General features: G+C 39.4%; 1 protein-coding gene across 1 annotated transcript; it reads left to right on the forward strand.

Annotated features, from left to right (window-relative positions):
- Positions 1-5,327: 5,327 nt before the first annotated feature.
- On the forward strand, positions 5,328-15,627 carry LOC136664482 (myosin-11). Its single transcript, XM_066641664.1, has 17 exons — positions 5,328-5,413; positions 5,802-5,940; positions 6,057-6,194; positions 6,739-6,795; positions 6,878-6,946; positions 7,373-7,462; positions 7,537-7,646; positions 7,896-8,385; positions 9,059-11,545; positions 11,882-12,029; positions 12,341-12,446; positions 12,644-12,803; positions 13,409-13,516; positions 14,074-14,160; positions 14,265-14,370; positions 15,114-15,187; positions 15,302-15,627. The coding sequence occupies exons 1-17, from the start codon at positions 5,328-5,330 to the stop codon at positions 15,362-15,364; spliced, it is 4,518 nt and encodes a 1,505-aa protein (XP_066497761.1). The 3' UTR covers positions 15,365-15,627.
- Positions 15,628-22,560: the final 6,933 nt, after the last annotated feature.

A 22,560-nucleotide genomic window follows, 5' to 3' on the forward strand; every position in this document is an offset into this window, starting at 1 on the left:
GCATACATTTTCCAAAAGGTGATTTCTATTTTATTTCAACATTACTGAGACTGAGAAGAATCAGAATATTAGAACATTGAAAATGAGCAAGTTTTGAATAGTAATGTACTCATTAGACTTTTGCCTATGGCAAGAAACAGTAGTATGAGAACTGTTTTATTGGTTTGAGTGAATCATTTAAAAAATATTTAATGTAATTTTAAAACACATTTTTAAAAATGTGTTTGAAATCTTTATTGCAGATTCATGCCCATTGTTTCATGAACTTGTCTGGGTCATTCATTTCAGATTATATCACATCTTCACTTTATGAGTTGTCTAAGAACAACTGTTATGTTAATGCCAGTGTACATTAGTGTATCTATGGTGAATTCAGTGCTGTGTAAGAACCAGGTCAATAGTGGTTCCATGTTATTATAATGTTATGTTTTCCTTATGTGTATATGTGGGTGGCACAGTGGTGCAACAGATAGTGTCACTGTCACACAGCTTCAGGATTCTGGACCGTCTGTGACAAGTTTAATGTGTTCTCCCTGTTTCTGCCTGGCTTTCCTCTGAGTGCTCTAGTTTCCTCCCACAGCCCAGTACGTATTTTGGTAGGTGGATTGGAAATTCAAAAGGGTCGATAGGTGTGTGTGTGTGTTTGTGTGTGAGCATGTGAATGTGATGCACTGACAGACTGGTGCCCCACCCAGGGTGTGTTTCTACTTTGTGCCCAATGATTCCTGGCTGGCCCAGACCAACTGTGACTTTGAAAAGGATGAACAGCTAGGAAAAAAATTAATGAATTATGGAATTACGATATTTTTGGTTTTGACTGGCTCCCTCTTGACCCAGCTTCTGTTTAAGTGAGCCTAATTAGACAGAAATGTTGTACCAATTATTGTACACTTAAGATTTTGTGATGCTAGAAGAAGGTTGTTTTATTTGTATTGTTGATATTCACTTAAACCCTGGAGTGTTCATTGATTAGGCCTCATCACAAAGCTCAAAGTAACATTTGTTCAGGTTTGGTTTTGTTGCTGTTAAGGTGCTAAGCTGTTCTTTCCTTAAAACGTTCTGACTGTAATTACTCCTGTACATTTTAAACATTGATTCTTAGTTTACCTTTCAGTCAGTGTTTATACCCATGTTCTTTGTCTTTGTTTTCTGTTTGAATTTGATATCCTTTACTTCTGAAGACCTGTGGATCACATTATGTTTTAGATCCTGACCCCTTCCTTTAGTTTCTACTGTTTTTTCCTCTTCTGCCTACTTCTCTGACTCCCTCTCTTCCTCTGTAATTCTCTGCTTAAGTGTTATAAGTCAGTAAATCTCAACAAGGCTGCTCTAATCCGCTAAGAGTGTAATGGAGGGTGTCTGGGATTTGAGTCTTTTTTCTGTCCGTCTCTGTTTAGAAGATCTTTTCGGCACTGCTTTTGGCCGGCATTTTTCAACGTCTTAATACCTTTTATTCACCATTTCTTGGAAATAAGTTTCTCTATGTCTTTTTCAACCTAAGGCCAAAAATGTCAAGGAAACAGAAGTAAGAGAAATTCAAAACTTTTTTCCCAAGCTAACATGGGTTCTGCTGGATAAAAATCAGCAATACTAGGAATTGTATTAGCTGTGTAATGAAAAAGTGTTAATAATTGTACTTGTTGTAGTTTAGCTCTTTTTAAAGTAGCACTGTATTTATATCTACATTTATTTACATTTGCAAAGTGCATATACAGTACTGTCTGAAGTTTATCATTTTTCATCTGTAGGGAAAAGAGTACTGTATTTGCAAAATCTACCACTGGAAAATATGCATGTACTGTATGCTGTATGTAAGTGTAAATGCAGGTTTCTTTAACAGGTGGGAGGAAAACATGCTTCTTCGCCGAAATGGTGCTAAATCAAACCAGAAGAAAAGAAGGAGAGAGACTCATCTTGCGGTATGTTCCTTCACCTGTGTTACTTTCATATAGTAGTTTTGAACACAAATAAAGTGTGAAATTTATCCATCACTGAAATTATTTTACTAAAATTTTACAAAAGTATTTTCCAGGCCCAATAATGTTACTTTGTATAGCATATACTTATATCAGTATTTCATTTTGCATTATGGTAGTTACAAGTATTAGGAAATGTCTGGCTTCCATTTTTTTCAGCAGCAAGACAAACACACTGGGTTATCTTTGTGCAGGATGCTATTGTAGGTTAGATTCTTTCATATTTACACAAACGCTTTGCATTTCAATTATTTTTAATAAAAATAAAATAAAATAGAGTGCAAAATCTGTATGCTGCAGGGAATTCAGTATTGACTGGGACTGGTGGAAATACTGTGTGGCACTTATTTTTATGATTTTCTACATGATTATTGTTTATAAGACATTCAAGAACCTGATGTGTAACCTAGCACAGTTGTGCCCCTTTAAATGTCCAGCAACAAAGCTCTCCTTCTCTAGTTTAATTACAGCTCTGACTGCTGCGCACATCTTTCTGTCCACTTGATTTACTAATCTCTTCTCTCCCTCTCCCTCACTGGCTCTTCCACCTCCATTTGCTGACAGCAGACCATTTTGATTATGTGTGTGTGTGTGTGTGTGTGTATGCGTGTGAGTAATGGACAAACAGTGAGTGAGTCATTGTTTAATGTTGCACTTAATTGTTTGGATGAATTACAATTGTTCCTGTTGGTCTGTGTGTGTGTGTATGTGTGTATATGTCAAAGGGTTGGCTGGATGGAACATTAACGGTATTAACTTGGGTGATCCCATTGGGATTAACAGGACGGTGTAGGGTTCACTGGAGGGGGAGGGCATTGGCCATGCGTGGCCAAGGTGCATTTGTAAAGCTTAATGTCAGTGTTTGTGTGTCTGTGTCTGTGTATCAGGTTTCACTCACAGTGAGGGGACCCAATCTTTTGACCCACTCACATTGTGGGGACAAACATGGTACCATAATGTAAATCATTACATTTTAAGATGAAGAAATATTTCAGGTTAAGATCAGGGTTAGAGTTAGGTAAGTAGTACTTATGGTTATGGTAAGTCTCCAGAAAATGAATATAAATCAATGTATTGTCCCCACAATGCATGAAATCCAATTGCTGTGTGTGTGTGTGTGTGTGTGTGTGTGTGTGTGGCTTTTCCTGTCCTAGCAGCAGCAATCGGATTTTGCTGCAAGCATGTATCTGCTTGCACAACCTGCAAAAGTTTGATTTACAGTCTTTATGGCTGACATGTACCAAAATATGCAGATATTCTAATGATACTTTGTGCTGGTTGTCTTGGCCAATTTAGCTATTTCAAACTTTGAAATTAACAAATAACCAGTGAATATAAACATGTAATTGGCGTATATGTTCTTTGGAAGGCAATTTTATATGGGTTTATGATTCAGTGGATAAAAAATAGCCACTTCAACTCATGCATTTTCACAGTAAATCAAAAAGAATTACAATGTGAAAAATTAGTTAGTGCAATTTTATTTGAGATGTGATCCACATGATGAATAATTCGTTTTTGGTCACAAAAACAAAAAGGTCAAACTCATCTAAAATGTAGTGAACAGTGGTTCATCACTCCAGGGAATGTAGTTCCACTGATCCAGAACCCAGAGTGGGGGGACTTAACACCTCTCAAGCCAACCCTTTGGCTGGTGCATGGTGAACTTTTTCTCATGTGCAGCTGCTCTAGAGCTCTCAATTTCATTCTTTTGCATGGTGACAATAACTGACTGTTTGTGTTCACAATGCACATACCTAATAGGAACCTAATTCAGTATTGATGAGAGCTCTACAAAGTTGTGAACATATTGAGCAAATCATGGCAGCTACTTTTGTGACTCTCTCTCTCTCTCTTTCTCTCTCTCTCTCTCTCTCTCTAGGTTGGCCTTCCTAAGCAGAACGGACCTGAGAGAGTCCCAGTCCCTAATGGCAGCACCAGCTGTATGAATAATAACAATAGTACAGTGAAGAATTACAGCAGCAGTGCTAGCTGTAGTAGCATAAACTCTGATAGGAGTAGCGGTGGTTGTGATATCATTAACAGTAATAATGGTGCAATTTGTAGTAGCATAAGCAGTAATAGCAGTGGTAGCAGCTTTGGAAACAACACTAAAAAGACTAGCATTGGTTGTATCGCTTGTAGCACTGAAAATCTGAATCCCATTGTTAGTTGTAAAGGTAATAGTAGAGCTGCAAATACCGCAAGCAGTTCAAACATTAGCTTCAGTATTAAAGCATACAGTGGTGAAAGCCTGCGAGCTAGCACATGTGCTAAAGTAAGCAGTGTTGGTGGACGCGGTAGTAAAAACAGAAGGGAGATTTTACTGGGAGCTGAGGGGGGAAGCTCCTCAGTGCCCTCCTCTCTAGGGAGGGATGTTCCGGAAGAAAGGGCAGAGCTTATTGAAAGAGGTAGGGTCCTACAGGACAGCATCAGCACCAATAACAGCACTAGCAGCTCCCCATCCACCTCCTCGATCAGCTCCGCTCTGTCCTCACCACTTAGTCAGATCCCCTACAACTCAAACACAAACGGTAAGTGTTGACACGGGGCTGGGGAAGTCTGATAATGAGCAATAGTAAATTTATTATATTAAATATATTATTTGTAATGTTTTAATAATAACATATTGCTTTATTTAACATTTCCCAATACTGTATTCTTCAATTCTTCAATCCTTTGTTTTGTATAAAGCTTTGTGCAGATGAGTATCAGGTCATATAAAATGTATTGGTTTAATGTGGATTTATCTAATAGAGCCTGCTCAGTACCTTTTTTAGCAATTGCCCGTTCACACAATAATGACCACCACGCCTCCCTGCCAGTTACAGTGGCAGTAAATGAGTTAGAACCATTAGCTTAAGGGTGGTAGGTCATGTCTTAGGTGCCAGAATAGATTAATGTATCTAAAGGCACTCACTGTTTCAAAGTTGCTGATGCGTACTGTGTGTAACATTTCACTAGCTATTTATTTTCATACTGTGGGCAGTTTCTGTACACCTACACTTATACTGATTTGCAAGGGAATGCACTTGATATCCATGAATTGTCCTCATTTTTACCTCTATCTCAGATATTAAAGTTCAAGTGGGCGCAGAGAGTGGATATTCTTCTCTGGAGAAAACGAGATCTGACACCGAGGACACACGTGCATGTTGTGACCCACCTTACAGGTGTGACGCCTCTGAGTGATGAAACCACTGTTTTCCCCTTACTCCCTTTCCCCTGCATCTTGAGCTTCTTGATCCTCTGCATGCACCTCCAAGTGCACTGTTAGCAGTTATTTTGGCAGGGACCGGTAGGTCATGCAACACAGGAGCATAGTCAGAAGCAGAGATTTCTATCTGACACATGCTGAGGCCTGGAAGAGAAGAAACACAGAGAACACTCAGCCCTGGAAGAGAAGAGGTTCATCGTCTGTTTGGAAAACTGCGCAGGTAAGAGGCATACAGGCACCACTGTATTATTATAACATCAACATTTCTATGGCACCACCTTTGGGTGGGTGAATTAATATTAAAAGTCCTAATCACAATCTATGTAAACTGTCCATAACGCACACTGTTGTTTAAAAATAAATAAATACATGAATTCATGCTATATGCTCATTCCCTTTTATGTTTGGTTCTTTGTTTTATAGGACATCCTAACTGCTGAAATCAACCCTGCCATGTTCATTCCCATCAGCTACATTAATGTCACCATCAGCTACATTAACTGTCACCTATTCCATTTTCAATGTTATGATATGTTACATAATATATTTATATACTATTTTTGTATGTTATGGAAATGCACCACAAATATTGGTCTTGTGTGTTTTAGGAGATCTGAAGTGATTGAAAAGTTTGAGAAGGAAAATGGAATGCATTCTAATGCCAGTGAGATATACTCCTCTTCGTCATCATCACCCTCCACTTCTGAACAAGAGCATAACAATAGAGCAAGTCGAAGCACAGCCGAGGTATTTCAGGACTTGATGAATTTAGTGCATAACAACAGCAAATGTGGAATGTTTTAGTAATTTTAATTATCTTTCTGTATAAATGATGTTCAAAATTCTATCTGCTCTTGGTTTAGCAATTACTTAGTTTTGTGAGTTTCTGTCAGCAGATGTCAGTTCATCATCGTGATGCATCTGATATTACACGAAGCTCAGCCTCCACCAGCCGGCGCTCCAAATCACTGGAGCGCAATCTGGCAGAACAAACCCCCGCAGTGAGTACAGCTTATACACAGTGTAGTCAAACAAGGTGATGAGGATCATATTATTGACAATACTCACAATAAGAGTTGTATTTTACATCTGCATGTTTCAAAAGGGATTTTGAATTTTTGAGGAGACTGAGGAGGTGATCTTTCTATGTTATTGTTGTGTGTTAGTGATTCATATCGGCAAGTTGAACAATACTTATGTTATTAAAGCAACCTGCAAATTGTGGGACCTGGACTATAGAGTTAAAGCAACACTGAGTAGTATTTTTTTTACCTTAAAATTACAGCAGTATCATTGTGATGCGTCGCTGTCCTGTAATAGGGAGTCTCTGTCATTGCTACTCACATCTTAGCATTGCTGAAACTGCACTATGTAACTTTTGGAGGCAGGTAGGAAAACACACCCTACCCTACACACCCTAGAATGCACGATTTATGCACAAATTACAGGAGCAAAAATGCCAAATGTTGCCTAGTGCTGCTTTAAAGCTTAATAGTGTTTAAAGAAACTGAATGAGTCGATAATGCTGGTCTTCTGTCCTCTCAGCCAGACTTACTGAACTTTAAAAAGGGATGGATGACAAGGCTGGGAGAAGATGGAAAGGTAACTGCAATGAAGCCCAAATGTTTGTAAATGTCTCTGCAGTGGAATTTAGCATGTGTTTGATTTTCTCATCTCTTTGCAGTGGAGGAAGCATTGGTTTGTCCTTACTGACCAGACTTTAAGGTTCTACAGGGACTCAATTGCTGAGGAGGTATGATTACATTTGGTAGGATAAATATTGTTGGCCAGATTTTCTTAGTCCTGAGAGTTGCATGTAATTTAGCACAATTTTAACCCTGTATTTTTATCTTAATTTTTTTATTGGACTAAACTGTCTTACAAGGTGATAAAAGATCCAGATGTCTAGTGTGCCTTGTGAATTTTCTATAAGCCTAATATAACTATCAAACATAGGCATAGGCTATAGTAACTCTGCAATAAAGTATTTTATATCTGCATAGGCTTTTTCATCTAATTTGATAAACAAATTGTAATTGCTTTGCAATTCACGACAATGTAATATTATACATTTATTTAAGAACTTCATGCAGGCACGAAAATGCTCACATTCATATAATTATTTACCATTGATAATAAATGCTAGAGTCCTTAGTTGCTTTTTGTTCTTATTTCCCAGGCAGCTGATCTGGATGGTGAGATTAACCTCTCCACTTGTTATGACATCACAGACTTTCCTGTGCAGAGGAACTATGGCTTTCAGATTCATGTGAGCACATTCAAATCATACGTCTTTTTCAGTGCTGTATGTGTGTGGTGTAATGCCATGTTCTCTGTGTACAGACCAATGATGGTGTTTTTACTCTCTGCGCGATGACTTATGGGATACGTCGGAACTGGATTCAAGCAGTAATGAAGAATGTTCGACCACCTGTCGCACCTGACGTAACAAGGTACAACTTTCAGGCCATTATCTGTTACAGAAATGCAAAGACACAACAAACACAATTTGTATGTTTTTATAATTATAGATACATTCATTCAATTGTTTTTTAAATTCATTCTTTTCTTTCTTTCCTCATGCTACACAAGGAAAAATGCTTCTAAAAAATCCAGGTGTGGATTAGTATGAGATGTTTCTGGGGTTTGTGTGAAATATTTTCTTAAGAGATCCATTTTTTGTACTTTGTGTTCTCTCTCAGTGCTGAATCTCAGAAGATGGCATCAAATTCTGTGTTTGGATATAAAGGTTCTTCAATTTCAAACACACCCTGCTCAGAGGTGGAGAAGCGGAGCCGTATTAGTGAGCGTCGGAAAGAGGGCCGCTACAAAACATTTGACTGGGCAGAGTTCCATCACAGGCAGAAAAGGGAGGATTTCAGCAGGGTATCACAGAGCAGACCAGAGCGAGTTGGAGTCCCCCCAGCACCTGCATCATCTCCTGAAGAACCGACCCCCACCTCAGCAAATGAAGAACCCACAGAGACAAAGAAACCTTCCTTTCAGGAATTAAAATTCAATTTACAGGCTCTACACATGAAAATGGGCATGGAAAAAGCCACAGTTTCACTGCCTCACATTCATGTTGCCTCAGAACAGACTCTTCAGAGAAGTGATGTTGATGGTGTGGGTGTTTTTTCTGAAAGTTCTGAAACACTGATTAAAACTAAGCCTGAAGAAGAGAAGAGACAGGTACCCATATCATTTATTGGAAAATTAAGTTTTATAAAATGTGGTAAGTTGGAGTTCTTTGGTGAACAAACCTAATTTATGGCAGTTTTATTTATGCCTGTTACTTTTGTTGGAAAAAAAATACTGGAGCCTTGAATATAATGTGGGTGGCATGGTGGCACAGCTGGTAGTGTCGCAGTCACACATCTCCAGTGACCTGGAGGTTGTGGGTTCGAGTCCCACTCCGGGTGACTGTCTGTGAGGATTTTGGTGTGTTTTCCCTGTGTCCGCGTGGGTTTCTTCCGGGTGCTCTGGTTTCCTCCCACAGTCCAAAAACACACGTTGGTAGGTTGATTGGCGACTCAAAATTGTCCGTAGGTATGAGTGAGTGTGTTGCCCTGTGAAGGACTGGCGCCCCCTCCAGGGTGTGTTCCTGCCTTGCGCCCATTGATTCCAGGTAGGCTCTGGACCCACCGCGACCCTGAACTGGATAAGGGTTACAGATAATAAATGAATATAATGTATTAACATTTCTATTAAAAATCTAAAAATTCTTGTTTGCTCTTTCACTATTAATTGCTGGCTAATTAAACTATAATTTAATGGCTGGCTGCATACTTTAATTAAATATTATTTTACAGTATGATTCAGCCAACAGGTCCACCTTACATACTGCTTTATCCTTTTATTACAGATGGATATTTTTACCTCACCATCACCTCCGTCCTTTTCATCATCCTCAGTTCAGACAGAATGGGAGTGGGAACAAGAGCTTCAAACACTCCGCAGTGAACTGAAGGGTGAATTTGAGAGATGTGAGAGGGAAGTAAAGGAATCTAAACATTCTGAAGCCCACCTACAGGATGAACTGAATGCCAGTCAGGAGCGCTTACATGAGACAGAGTCAAGATTACAGACAGCAGAAGCCACTTTGAGAGAAAAGGACAATGCTCTAGAGGAAATGCGTAACCATGTGGAAGATCTAGCAGGACGTCTAAAAGCAACCGAAGAGGCACAGGCTCTGAAGGACATACGCCTGGAGAGACACTTGCGCCTGCTCCAGGAGAGTCAAGAGAGGGAGAGAAGGAGCCTTAGTGACAGTCTAGACCATGCAGAGAAGCGTGGGAAAGAACTGGAGGAGCGGCTGCAGCAAATGGAAACAGAGCTCCAAAATGTACCTGTTGGAGGCAGACTGCAAGAGTTGGAAAAGAAGTGCCAGGAGCTGCAGAACCAGCTGGAAGAGTCTGACAGTGAGGTTGGCCGACTGCAGGCACGTCTACGACATGAGGAGACATTGTATTACGATATGGAGCATGACTACGAGCGAGTGTGCGAGGAGCTGGAGTGTGCACGTGGTTCACTGCAGGATTGTGAGAGAGTTTGTGAGGAACGATTTAGAACACAACTGGAGCAACAACAACGGGAGCTCAACAAGAAGGAGCAGGAGCTGCAAGAAATGCTTGTCAAAATGGCTGCCTTAGGCACCAGTTTGGAAGAGACTGAATGCAGGCTCAAAGAAGCTCAGAGCCATCTTCAGAAGAGCAGCGTCACTTATGACAGACTGGGTTATGGACAAGATTTGTTTGGCAATCTTGACATTGGGCAGAAAGTAAAGAATGGCAGGTCGGGTGAAACAGAAGCGCAACCTCAAGGAGATGAATCAGAAAGAGTGATCTCAGTAATACAAGCATTGGAGGGCAAGTTGTGTGACACAGAAGCAAGGCTCCGGGAGATCACCATGCATCTGCAGCAGCAGCAACAGTTTCGTACTCTCAATGGTGAAATTCCATGGAACATGCCGAAATCCACTGAGTTCCTGAGTGCTGAAGCAACAGCAGATGTCCTAGATAAGAAACTACGTAGTGAAGCTTCACATTACAGACAGGGGATCAGGTCAGACAGGACTGCTGCAAAATCCCATGATAATACAGTAACTAATGGAATAATGGAGTCGGATTTTCAACAAAACCTGCAAGAAGAGAGTGAGGGTCCAACTAGGAGGTTGACTCTTTCTAGTCGCATCTTGTCCCTAGAGGCACTGGTGATCCAGAGGATGGCTTCTGCCTTAGAGCGACCCAGTAGGCAACTACTTTCAAAACTCTTTGATCTGCAAGTCCAGGCTCAGGCACTGAGAGAAGCTCAAGATGGGATCCAAGAAAGCACAGTAACAGGGAACTATTCACAATTCTTCACCTGCTATCAGGAACTGGATGAAACAGATGGGTTCACACTGGGCCAGATTGATATCTGCAGACTGTGTGTGAGAGCAGAACTAGCATACCTCACTTACACTCTCCACAGATGCAACTCAGAAGATCAGCAGGGATCAGATGTCCCTAATCTGTCACCCTGGCTCGTGACTGAGGTGACACCACCTGGTACAACAGGAGCAATGGGCTTTAAGCCAAATTTCAGGCTAGCTGACATCAGCCCACCTGAGCTGGCCCCATACAGTGTACAAATCCAAAAGGGCCCAGAGGACAAGTCTTGCCCAAGGGACACAGAGCTTCAATGCATGGGCAGCGAGAGCCTAGCAGCAGAACTTCGCCTGCAGGCCCAGTCACTCCAAGCCCTCTCTGTTCAGCTTCAGCCTGAGAACAGAGATGTAGACATGATGCCTGAACTTCCTCCAGCTGTCTTGAGGACCGTCCTGTCGCGGGCCACTCTGGCATATGTGACAAGCCGCTTAAGATTGGGTCTACAACAAGAACTGCACTTCCTGCGAGAGCAGCGGGAACGAGCCATGTGTGAAAGCCGTGCTATGTGTCGCAGCATGGAGGCACTGTTTCAGGAACAGTCCGAGCGCTACGAAGAGAAGCTGCGTGAAGGTCGTGTGGTTATTGAAATGGCAGAGCTGGGGCGTGTCTCTGCAGAAACCGATGCCCAAATGAGGGGGCAGGAGGTGCACAGACTTGAGGCAGAGTTTGAAGAGAAGCTCCAAGAGCTTCAGCGAATCCATGAAGAGGAAATGACTCGTCTCCATGGATACTATAGCCAGAGTCAGCCACAGGCTAAAACCCCTTCAGAGTCCAGTGATGGAGATGAAAACAATTGTGTGAGTGCTTTGAAAGAGCGAATCAGAGAACTGGAGGCACAGGTGAGCTGCTTGGAAGATGAGCTTCAAAGTGGAGGTGCTCATTCCTTGAGGGAGGTTTATGAGCAGGAGCTGGAGACACTGAAGGTAGAACATGTGAAGGACAACAACAGTAATATAATGCAATTCTGATCATGTGTTGTTTACTTAAATGCAGTCTTTCTGACAGATTGCAAGCAGAAGCAGAATTCACTTAATGACAAACTTAATGGCTAGTAGAAATAATGTTCTGATGGCTTCTAATAATATTCCATCCATATTGTTAAAATAATAATTTAATGAAAACACAGTTTATACTGGAATCACTTTTCCATTTAATCCAGTATAGCATTTTATGTCCGATATCCAAATTTTAAAAGAACACTTAATATGAAACATGCAACATTTTTTTTTCTGATTCTAAATTGTGTTGCATGTGTGTAGGCTACTTGTGAGCTTGGCTTCAGCAGCATGGAGCAGAGCCATCAGAGAGTGATTGAGGAGATGCAACGGCAGCATGAAAGAGAGGTGGAACAGCTGACAGAGGAAAGAGAGAAAGTACTGCAGGAGGAAACCAATGCCACAATTGCTGGTATTACTCTACTCCAGCTATTCACTACATCTCTCAGGATAATGCTGTCTTGTGGAATATACCTGCATCAAATGACAGATATATGTATTAGTATTTACACCAGTGGATTGAAGTATTCAGGACTAGTTGATATCTTTGGTATTTCCACTGGTTGTATGAAATATTTGGGTATGCATGCAGAGGAGCATAATGCTAAAGAATATTGCGTAATATGTTTAAACTATGCTCTTATTTTGGCTAGCATTAATCTAAATTCATATAATTTATACTTAAATCTGGTTTATTTATTGTGTTTCTGTGTGTGCATTTAGCTATTGAGGCCATGCGCAAAGCTCATAAAGAGGAGCTGGAGAAGAGACAGAAAGCCCAGCAAAGTGGAGCCAACACAGACATCTGCAAGCTTCAAGCTCAGTTTGAGTAAATGTTTCTTATTAGATTTCATCCTTTATTATGCATGCTGACAAGTCAAGGATACGTTTTTTAATACTTTAGTACAGAAAACATATCTCACATACTCATACTAATCAGTATTTATTGATGTATATTTCCTCCAACCTTGTATTCGCTCGCTTGTTCATGTGTGCGAGTGTTGTTTTTTTTTTTTTTATGTTCAGTGAGGAGCTAAAGTCATTGCACAGGGAGCTGGAGGTGTTGTCTGAGCAGTATTCTCATAAATGTTTGGAGAATGCCCACTTGAGTCGAACTATAGAGAGAGAGAAACAAGCTCTGAGCTCCACAGAGAGAGAGAACCAAGAGCTCCACACACGCAATCAGGTGAATTCCTTACCACACACACAGTTTGTTTCTGTGATTCTGTGTTTCTGCTCCGGTTTCCTCCTATGTTCCAAAAACACACATTGGTAGGTGGGCTGGTGACTCAAAAGTGTCCGTAGGTCTGAGTGTGTGATGCCCTGTGAAGGACTGGCACCCCCTCCAGAGTGTGTTCCTGCCTTGGGCCCAGTGATTCCGGGTAGGCACCGGACTCACCGCGACCCTGAATTAGATAAACAGATAAAGAAAATGAATGAATAATTGTTATTAAATCAAATATTATGCATTTTAAACACATTTAGATATGCTTTCGTGAAGTGTGGGGTTTTTACATAGGCGTTATGTTCTGTGGACACTTAAAAACCTTAAAAATCTTAATTATAACTAAAAAAAAAGCTTAGCCATTACCACACCCTAAATTTTAAACATACCTACAACTTAAAATATAATGGTTTACTTTATGTAAGGCACAGGGAAGAAATGCCCTACAATTTGAGTGTGTAACAGGTTTCGGTGAATGTGACACCTGCATTAATACATATTTAACTACAGTATTAAACAATACAAAATTTTAATTATACATGTTTTTTCCACTCCCAATATTGTAGGAGCTGAATAAGCGCTTGGTGGCTGAACTCTCACTCATGCAGTCATATATTAATGGAGGAGTGGATCAAGGACAACTCTCTCAGGGCAAAGACCTTTATCAACTAGAGGTAAAATCTATCTCCCATTGCTGATGAAATAGTGAAAAAGCCTTGGAGAAAAGTGAATTTATCAAGCTTTAATTTTGCATTACCAAGACAATCAACTTATTACGAACTAATGCTAAGTTCCTGTCAGCATTTCACATCATCCCCTTGTTTGGAAATTGCTGATATCTTGGACTGTTTGAATGCATCCTCCTCAAATGCATTTTATTGTTTCTTTTTCTGTGTGCTACCTTGGTGTATGCACAGGTAAATTTGCTATGTTTGGACATTTATACCAAACTTCTTAATTGAGTAATACGTGTTGCACACCAATGTTGTACCACCTGATTAAAAATATTAAATTTGATCGCAATGTGCAGCCTACAGTTTCCTGTGAGTCCTTTCATGTAAAAAGTAGTCACAGTAGCCGTCCCCATCCTGCTTTTCCAATTTGGCACTTGTCGTTTTACAGTATGTTGAGTAAATGAGGCTGCAATGTAGCTTGTAAAATTTTTGAAAATAATACAGACACAAACTGTGTATGTGTGCTTGTGTGTGAATGTGTGATTTCTGATGTGTAGGTGACTCTGAGAGTAAAGGAATCTGAAATTCAGTGTCTGAAGCAGGAGATCAGCTCACTGAAAGAGGAGCTCCAGGCAGCCAACAGAGTAATACTTCTAATTTTCTACTCTTTACTGCTGGATATAAATAATTAACACTATTAGATTTTACAGTTCCATTTTTCACTTTCCTTGTATGTGTGTGTCCTCAGCACTCCAATGAACTCCAGAAAGAGTTGAAGGTATTAGGAGCAAAATGTCCAAGTGATTGTGCTAAAGACAAAGCTGAATCTTACAGCTCTCAATGCTACACATTTGGTGAGTTAACATACTCCCTATACACACACTGTGGTTTTTGCACAGATGATACTGTGCAAACGTCAGAGACCAAACTTTATTTTTATTTTTTTCTCAATCTGATACACCAATACTAGACATTAATTTACCTAAATTAACTTTGGAAGTGGCGGCACGGTGGCGCAGCAGGTAGTGTCACACAGCTCCAGGGACCTGGAGGTTGTGGGTTCAATTCCCGCTCCGGGTGACTGTCTGTGAGGAGTTTGGTGTGTTCTCCCTGTGTCTGCGTGGGTTTGCTCCGGTTTCCTTCCACAGTCCAAAAAAACACACGTTGGTAGGTGGATTGGAAACTCAAAAGTGTCTGTGTTGCCCTGTGAAGGACTGGCGCCCCCTCCGGGGTGTATTCCCGCCTTGCACCCAATGATTCCAGGTAGGACCCACCGCGACCCTGAACTGGATAACTGGTTACAGATAATGAATGAATGAACTTTGGAAGTATGGACAAATCTCTCTAGAGATTTCTTTGACTGAATGCAAGTGTCTGCTAAAAGAAATAGAAGTTGTTAAAAAGACTGGATATCTTAAACTGTATTTAGTTGGCGAAGCTTCTGCATAATTTTATGTTAATTATTCTTTCCACATTTTTCCCAATGCTGAAAAATGTATGACTTATGGCTAGTTTTATGGGAAATAAAATAAGTGAAGTGTGGTGTCTGACTTTTCTTGAGTTAAACAGTCAGATATTTTTGATGTGTGCATTACAGATTTGATAAAGTCCAGAAGTAATCCTGAATTCATGAGGGAGCGCTCTAAAAGAAGGCATCCAACCAGATCCAAGGTTAGAACATTGAGCAGCATTTGGGTAAAATAATACAATTGGCAAATCAATTTCATATAATGTTAACTTTCCATCGCTATTTCCCTCTGTCTGTCTCTCTTTATTTTTTTTCAGAGTCTAAGGGATGGTCTGTCTGTTCAGGAGAGGATGAAGCTTTTTGAATCAGAAGACAACTGAAAGATCTGTGTGCCTGTGGATAACTGGGTTATATTTAATATGTAATAGTAAATGATATGATTGTAATATTTTGTGTTTGTATTTTTACTAGTATAAACTTAGGGGTGTCCTTTAACAGGGTAGCCTCTTCTCATATTGATTAGGTGTGTCACATGATCTGTGCTGTCACATATTTGTTGTATGTTCATATTAACATCTTTATTCACGTCTTTATTTTATTTGTAAACTTTATACCTGCTTGAGTTACTCAAGTATTTATGAATAAAATCAGAACATCTCTCAGAGGCTGTGTCTTTCAGAAGTAAAGTTGGGCAAATTTTAGAATACTGTTCCTCTTAAAATTATAAAGAACCTGGGGATTTCATTATTCACAATTAATAGTATTATTAAAAGATTCAGCGAAATCTCTTTATCCAAGAGACAAGGCCTAAAGCCAATGCTGGCTGACTGTGGTCTTCTGGTCCTAAAAATTTGATATATTTCTCTAGTGGAAATTATTGCAGTAACACTTAACCAAAACCATTGTTATTAAACGTAGTTTATCATTGCATCCACAAATGCAAGGTAAAACTCTGTCATGCAACGAAGAAACAAAACAGGACCCAGAAATACCGCTGTGGTCCAAATTTGACATTCTTTTTTGAAAACAAAAATGCCCCATCCTATGAGCTCAACCATCCAGCTAAGCACACTGTTCCCAAGCCAACATCTGTTATGTGTGGGGCTGTATTAGTGCCCATGGCGTGGGTGACTTGCACATCTGTTAGAGGCTCATAAATGCTGAATAATATATAGAAGTTTTGGGGCAGTATGAGTCCATCCAGACGTTTTTACCTTGAAACTGTAACCAACTCAAAGTTTATATTTGTCCCATTCACTATCACCATCTGGACCTCCAGAGGTACCAGCAGTTGATCCAAAAGACCGGGAGCTGAATAAACTACTTCAGGCAAAATACTGATAAAGCTTGGGCTCTACACATTATCTGTGGTAAGGTACTTAAAACAAATATCTGAAGTAAAAGTGTTTTGTGATTCATTGTTACTAACTATAGACATCAACATTAGCTAGATCGGTGATTGCTGCTCATATTTAGCATAAGGCTTAGTGATGTGTCGGTCGCGAACGAACCGGTTCAAAGAGCCGGCTCTTGTAAGTGAACGATGAGAGCCGGTTCCCGTCTAAGACCGAGTCATTTTTTTCTAAGGCTTGTCATTAAACCAATCAGAGAACAACAAGCAAAGCTGAGACACTTGGTTTTCCTGAATGCCAATCTGCCTTCCAAAAAATAGTTCAAGAAAATGTTAAATCAGTTAAATATTTTGAACTTTACAGTGGAAAATATTTAATATTTAAGATACAGATTTAGATATTTAATATTAATATGTACAGTGGAACCTCTACTTACGAACTTGATCTGTTCCGTGACCCGGTTCGTAAGTGGAAAAGTTCGTTTCTTGAGTCAATTTTTCCCATTTAAAATAATTGAAAAGCAATTAATGCGTTCCAGCCCCCACCACGAAAGTCACCCTTTTTGCACTGATATATGTTTACAACACTCTCAAATTAGTAAAAAAATACATGTAGCGTTACTAAAAAAAAAATAAAAAAAAAAAAATACAGTGGTAACAGTAATAAACGACGGGCTGGAGAAGTAACACAGGCACTGGCTGTATGACGGGAGGTGGGGTGGGTGGAATAACGGAGAGTAGGTGGTGAATGTGGGGAGACGAAGCGTAGATACGGCTTAACTTAGCACGAATTTTGATGTCTTCGATTTACACTAATGCTAAATTGTTAAAACTACAATTCGCTAATCTTAAAAGCTTGATGGTCAAGAAAACGAGAGAAAATGGGTCAATGACTCAAGTCTGGGCGCTGGGAGACTCACCTATTGGGGTCAGGGGCCATTTCCAGCCGCCGGCTCGGTGAAGGCTCAGGTTCGTTTCTAGAGTCGTGGTTCATTGGTGGAGGCAAAAAATATTCAAATGCCTGGTTCGTATCTTGGAAAGTTGGTTAGTAGAGGTTCCACTGTATTTGTTTATTTTATTAATCAGACATGGATGATTATTTAATTTAATAAGCTATTTTGTAATACCTACCTTTTGGTTTCCATTGGCTATATTTCAGAGTTTACAAGTGATTTTTTTATTAAAATGTTTAAATAAAAATCCAGTTATTTATACAATTGAATGTGTGAGTGCAATCAAAATTTATTAAAAGACAACCATTAAAACAATTGGCCATTGCAACACTATTTATTATTTTTAATATTGAACAATAATATTTTGTCCATATAGTCATTTAAAATGTAGGTAATATTGTTCTGTATCAGTGGAAAAAAGTGGTTAAACAAAGAGCCTTTTAGGAGCCGAAAGAGCCGGCTCTTTATGAAGAGCCGAGCCAAAAGAGGCGGCTCCCCAAAAAGAGCCGAAATTCCCATCATTAATAAGGCTAACGCTGCAGACCAGGGTTCAGTTCCCTGCCTAGGTAAGCACACCATAGTACACAGTGTGTTTGGGGAAACCTACAGTGCCCATAACATGCTTAGAATTGTACATTTTTCTGGATAAGAATACGTCCTGGACTGTGCTCATGTTCGTTTACATGCAGCCAAATAATCCAGTTAATATCTCGGTCGGAAAATAAGACAGAAAGCCTCTGGTAAATGAATGCAGACATAAATTAATGATGTAGCAAGCCATTAATGTTGTTTGAAACTTGTGAAAGTACAGTAATCCGCGAAGTAGAGGAGAGATATTGTTTATGTTTTTCACGAGTATTTGGACTTTTAAAACCCTCCCTGTGCCGTTAACAACCCACCCTTTGCATTAAACAGTCATTCTATAATGTTTTTCAGCTGGAACTACATGTGATATCCTACCAGTTTCTTAAATAGAGTCATTCCTAAGCTGTGATTTAGCGTAAGTAAATTTCACTCGGATGTGGACATGAACAATACACGTACTGTACGTAAGAAATACTTGTAAATGATATATTTGGTCACCTACAGGCCTAGTCTAAAACAAGAGGATAATAAAAAAAGCCCTTTTGAAAAAACGAACGAAGTAGCGAATCCGCGAAACATGAACCGCGAAATAGCGAGGGATTACTGTATACTAAGTAATAATTATTACAGCTCCATGTCCTAAAGGCCTTTGCTTCTCCCTGCAATGTCTTGGTTTGAACAGTAGATGGCAAAGTTACTATATCTGATAGAAAGTAGTTAATGGGCCTACCTGTCTGTATAGGCTTCATACTGTATACAGTCCATTGAATTAGCCATTAGGTTTACTTTAGTACAGATGTATAAACCATTAAGCTAAAATCACTGAACTATAGTCTCATAGCCTGTGGAAAACCCCATGAAGATAGGGATATAAGTGTGTGTGTGTGTTTTACACTGTGTAACACTGGGTTGTACTAACTTCACCTTTAGGGCGGGGAATTAGGAAGCGCCGGTCCTAGAGGTTGCGTGGTGTGTAGTAAGCCGTTAGCATTTAGCACTCAAGACACATGCTCAGGAGTGGGCTACACGGGGGCTAGTTTATTTACTACACGGACCATACAAAGCTCACACGGCTGCTACTCATTCCGTTCATTCATAAAGGAAAAGTACAGAAGGGAGCTTCTTAATAGTGTTACTGGATAAATAGCGAGTCTACACTAAGATGGAGGGGGCAGCCTAAAGCTGCTGAGCTTACCCTCTTCTCCCTGGGGTCAATCTACTACTAATTCTCAGTTACAACCTGAACAGTGTTGTCAACACTTTTAGAACAAGTTTAGAACATTACACAACAAATAGAACAACATTATTAATAATAATGAAATTAAGAAATTGCTTATTTTAAGCCAGGTTTCCCCTTTAAGTGTAGCTGTAGCTTTATTAGCTACTGCACAAAGGTATTTGGAAATAGTCAACAAAGTGTGTGTGTGTGTGTGTGTGAGAGAGAGAGAGATGTTGTGTTGATTGTGATGATTGTTTTACCTTACACACAGGGTTTTGTTTGAGTGGATTTCTAAAAAGCTTCACATTTGATATCTACACGGTTTAGCCTACTTAGCTTTTCAGCACAAGTAGAAAATGACATTTTTAACTACACTAACCATCCTGTGCAAACTGTGCATTGTCGTGGCTTTTAAAAGCGATGAAAGGACGAAGGAGTGTTTGGAGCAGTTCCCCAGTACAATTCCCATCCCAATTATACTGACAGGATCTGGACAGCCTTATCGTGCAGGAACAGGCAGTGCCCGACCTCATCCCACCACACACAAGTTCTGACGCTCTTTGTGAATGTTGTGTTCAGGCCTGTGTAGGTGAGTGCCAGTGAAAAGGGAGCGAACAGCAGGTGTGTGTGCTCCTTGATTAAATTCCCGATGGCTCCTTTGTGAGTAATGAGTGATGAATTATTCATGTTGCTTTGAAGTGATGATCTCTTCATAATGGGGAGTTTAGACAACATTGATTAAATTTAGAGATGACAGTCCAAAAGTGTGTTTCTTTGTGTGTATCTCTCTCTCTTTCTATTTCTCTTTCTCTCTCTCTCTCTCTCTCTCTCTCTCTCTCTCTCTCTCTCTCTCTCTCTCTCTCTCTGTGTGTGTGTGTGTGTGTTTGAGTGTCCATCCTCTACAGTTCTTGTCAGGGCATTTGCGTCACCATGGAAACGAATTTAGATATCTGTACATGTCACTCACTGACTATCTCTCTGTTGGACCATTCATTTATTCCCCCTCTACTTTTGACTCCATATCTTTATCCCTTGAGCACACGAACATACACACACACTACAGTTTAAACACACACATCATGAGCAGGGTTGGCATAATAATGAAGCTCATGAGGTTTTGATGTTTTACTGAGTTAAATATTAGTGAGTAAATGACAAATGGCAAATTAAACTGTCTGCACCTAACATTACCTAACTGGGAACACAGCAGTAACTATAATAATGAACAAAAGGGTTTGAAAACAACTCTGTGATTAGAAGAGACCACGTCCCCACTGAGACAATCAGATAAAATCACGGAAACATTCAGCTTTATCTTTGCCACTGTCTTTTATGTACGTGGGCTGTACCTGTTCAGTGCCTTTGTACTTCTCACCTTAATTTAGTGTAGCCACTGGCATGTCTCTGTACAAGAGAGGGACTGAGAGAGGGGCCCACCAAAACTGATACACTCTTACACAGCATTAAGTGCAGAGCACTGTGCTTAAGAAGTGAGAAAATGGATAATGTTAAGCCTTCTCTTTTTAAACACAACTATGGCCCAGGGCTGAGACATAGACAGGCATTAAACTGAAAACTGGTCCGGTGTCGCATCGGCATACTGTTGCTGGTGGAGCAAAATGTTATATCTCCAAGATGGCAATTTGGTCATGATATTCTAACAGAAGATAAAGGGTTATTTTTAAATAATGTAAAAAAAGTAAATAAACAAGGGTTGTCAGAGAGTGATTATATGGACTTATATATGGAATATAAAATGTCCCTGTGTTAAGAACAACATAATCCAAACACTTAGACAAAATAAAACAAATGCTGAATCTGTATTACTGAGATGTGGACTAAGGGTTTTTTATGCTGTTTTGTTACAAGTGTTTAGAAGCTTCAACAATATCATTGCAAGTTCGTTTGAAAAATAAAACTGAAAGTAAAAAATGGACAAAGTAAACCCTGAAAAAGCTGGTATTATGTTTAATTAATGAACATTTTTAAAACAGTTCTGCTTTTAACCTGGCCTTAAAAAATCATCAAGAAAGAGCTTTTAATTAATGACTGGAAATTACTAAACGAATTACTGTGTGCTATTACATAATATCATTAGACATTTATCAGGAGAAATATGGGTTTGGGTCTGTTATTTTTTCATAACAAGCATAACAGTGATTCAATGTAAGTAGTGCTGTCTGAGAGAGTCAATGTACCATGTTTTTGTCAGTGTTGATGAAGATGGGGACAAATATTAAGTGGGGGATTCAGTAAACATATTATATAACCATCAGCCTGCGAACACACACACACAGATGTTAAGGGTCATTAAGAACACCTGTTTCCCTGTCTAAGATTCACTCACTCACTCATTCACACACAAACAAATTGCAAATAGTTCATCATGTTTTCCAGTTTAATTCCAGACCTTTGTTTGCATCCAGTTTATTTGCAGATGGCTCATTATATATAAACAATATGGAAATTACACACCTCAAAGTCTGAAGGAAGACTGACATTAATAAAAAAAATCATAATGGGAAAAACTACTGAACATGCATGTTATGTTCGGAGAGAACTGTACTGAAATGTTTTTGTCATTGTTTTCTTAACAACTTGGTTCCAAACAGAGGTGGGTAGAGAAGCCTAACTCCATACTCAAGTAAAAGTTTTTCTAAAACATAAGTTTTAAGCATAAGTGCCTTCTCAGGAAACAACTTAATTAGAAGTAAATAGTAGTAGCTCAAAAAACTACTTAAACACAGAAAAATGTCTAGAACTGCAGTGGAACTTTGTAGTTCATCCAGCATGTATCAGCACAGAAACTGAAACTGGTGATTGATCTCAGAGCAGAAGACCAGCAAAACAATGAAATAAAAAAGGCATTTGTGACTAACCGTAAAAAGCTACAATGGAATTGAATGAAAATAGATTTAAAAACACTCTAGAAAATACTGCCAATATTTTACCTACATACAAATACTTCAGTGAATGTAGTTAGTTACTACCCACAATTATGGAACTGTGTGGAATCTGTTGTGAAGTAGCTGTGTCTACGAAATCCATCAGGCGTGTACAAACACAGAACTACACACACACACACGCACACACTCTATTTGGTTCTACTGTTTTCAAAATGATGTTTCATATACTTTAAAATTTTGAAAGAATTTATTAATGTAATTATTTCTTTACAGCTTGCATATTTCAAAGGCATTAATATTAGTTTCTAAAATGCAGGGAGATAATAATTTTGAAATAACTAAGAAGGAGTACTTTTAACATCTGTGGCATTTGTTCAGTTATAAAGCAAAATTGCTCTATGTATAAAAGAAACTCAAGTAGCAAATAGTGCTAAGCAATAAGCTAAGTGGAATTCACAGGATGTGAAACAAAAAGAAATTGCTTTATATTGTCTGAAAGAACTGGTTTATACTTTATAAAGCGTTTCAAAAACGTTACGTCGTCCATGTTTAAAATAGGTCA

Source organism: Hoplias malabaricus, chromosome 13 (genome assembly GCF_029633855.1).
Source record: "Hoplias malabaricus isolate fHopMal1 chromosome 13, fHopMal1.hap1, whole genome shotgun sequence".
NCBI classification, from domain to species: domain Eukaryota; kingdom Metazoa; phylum Chordata; class Actinopteri; order Characiformes; family Erythrinidae; genus Hoplias; species Hoplias malabaricus.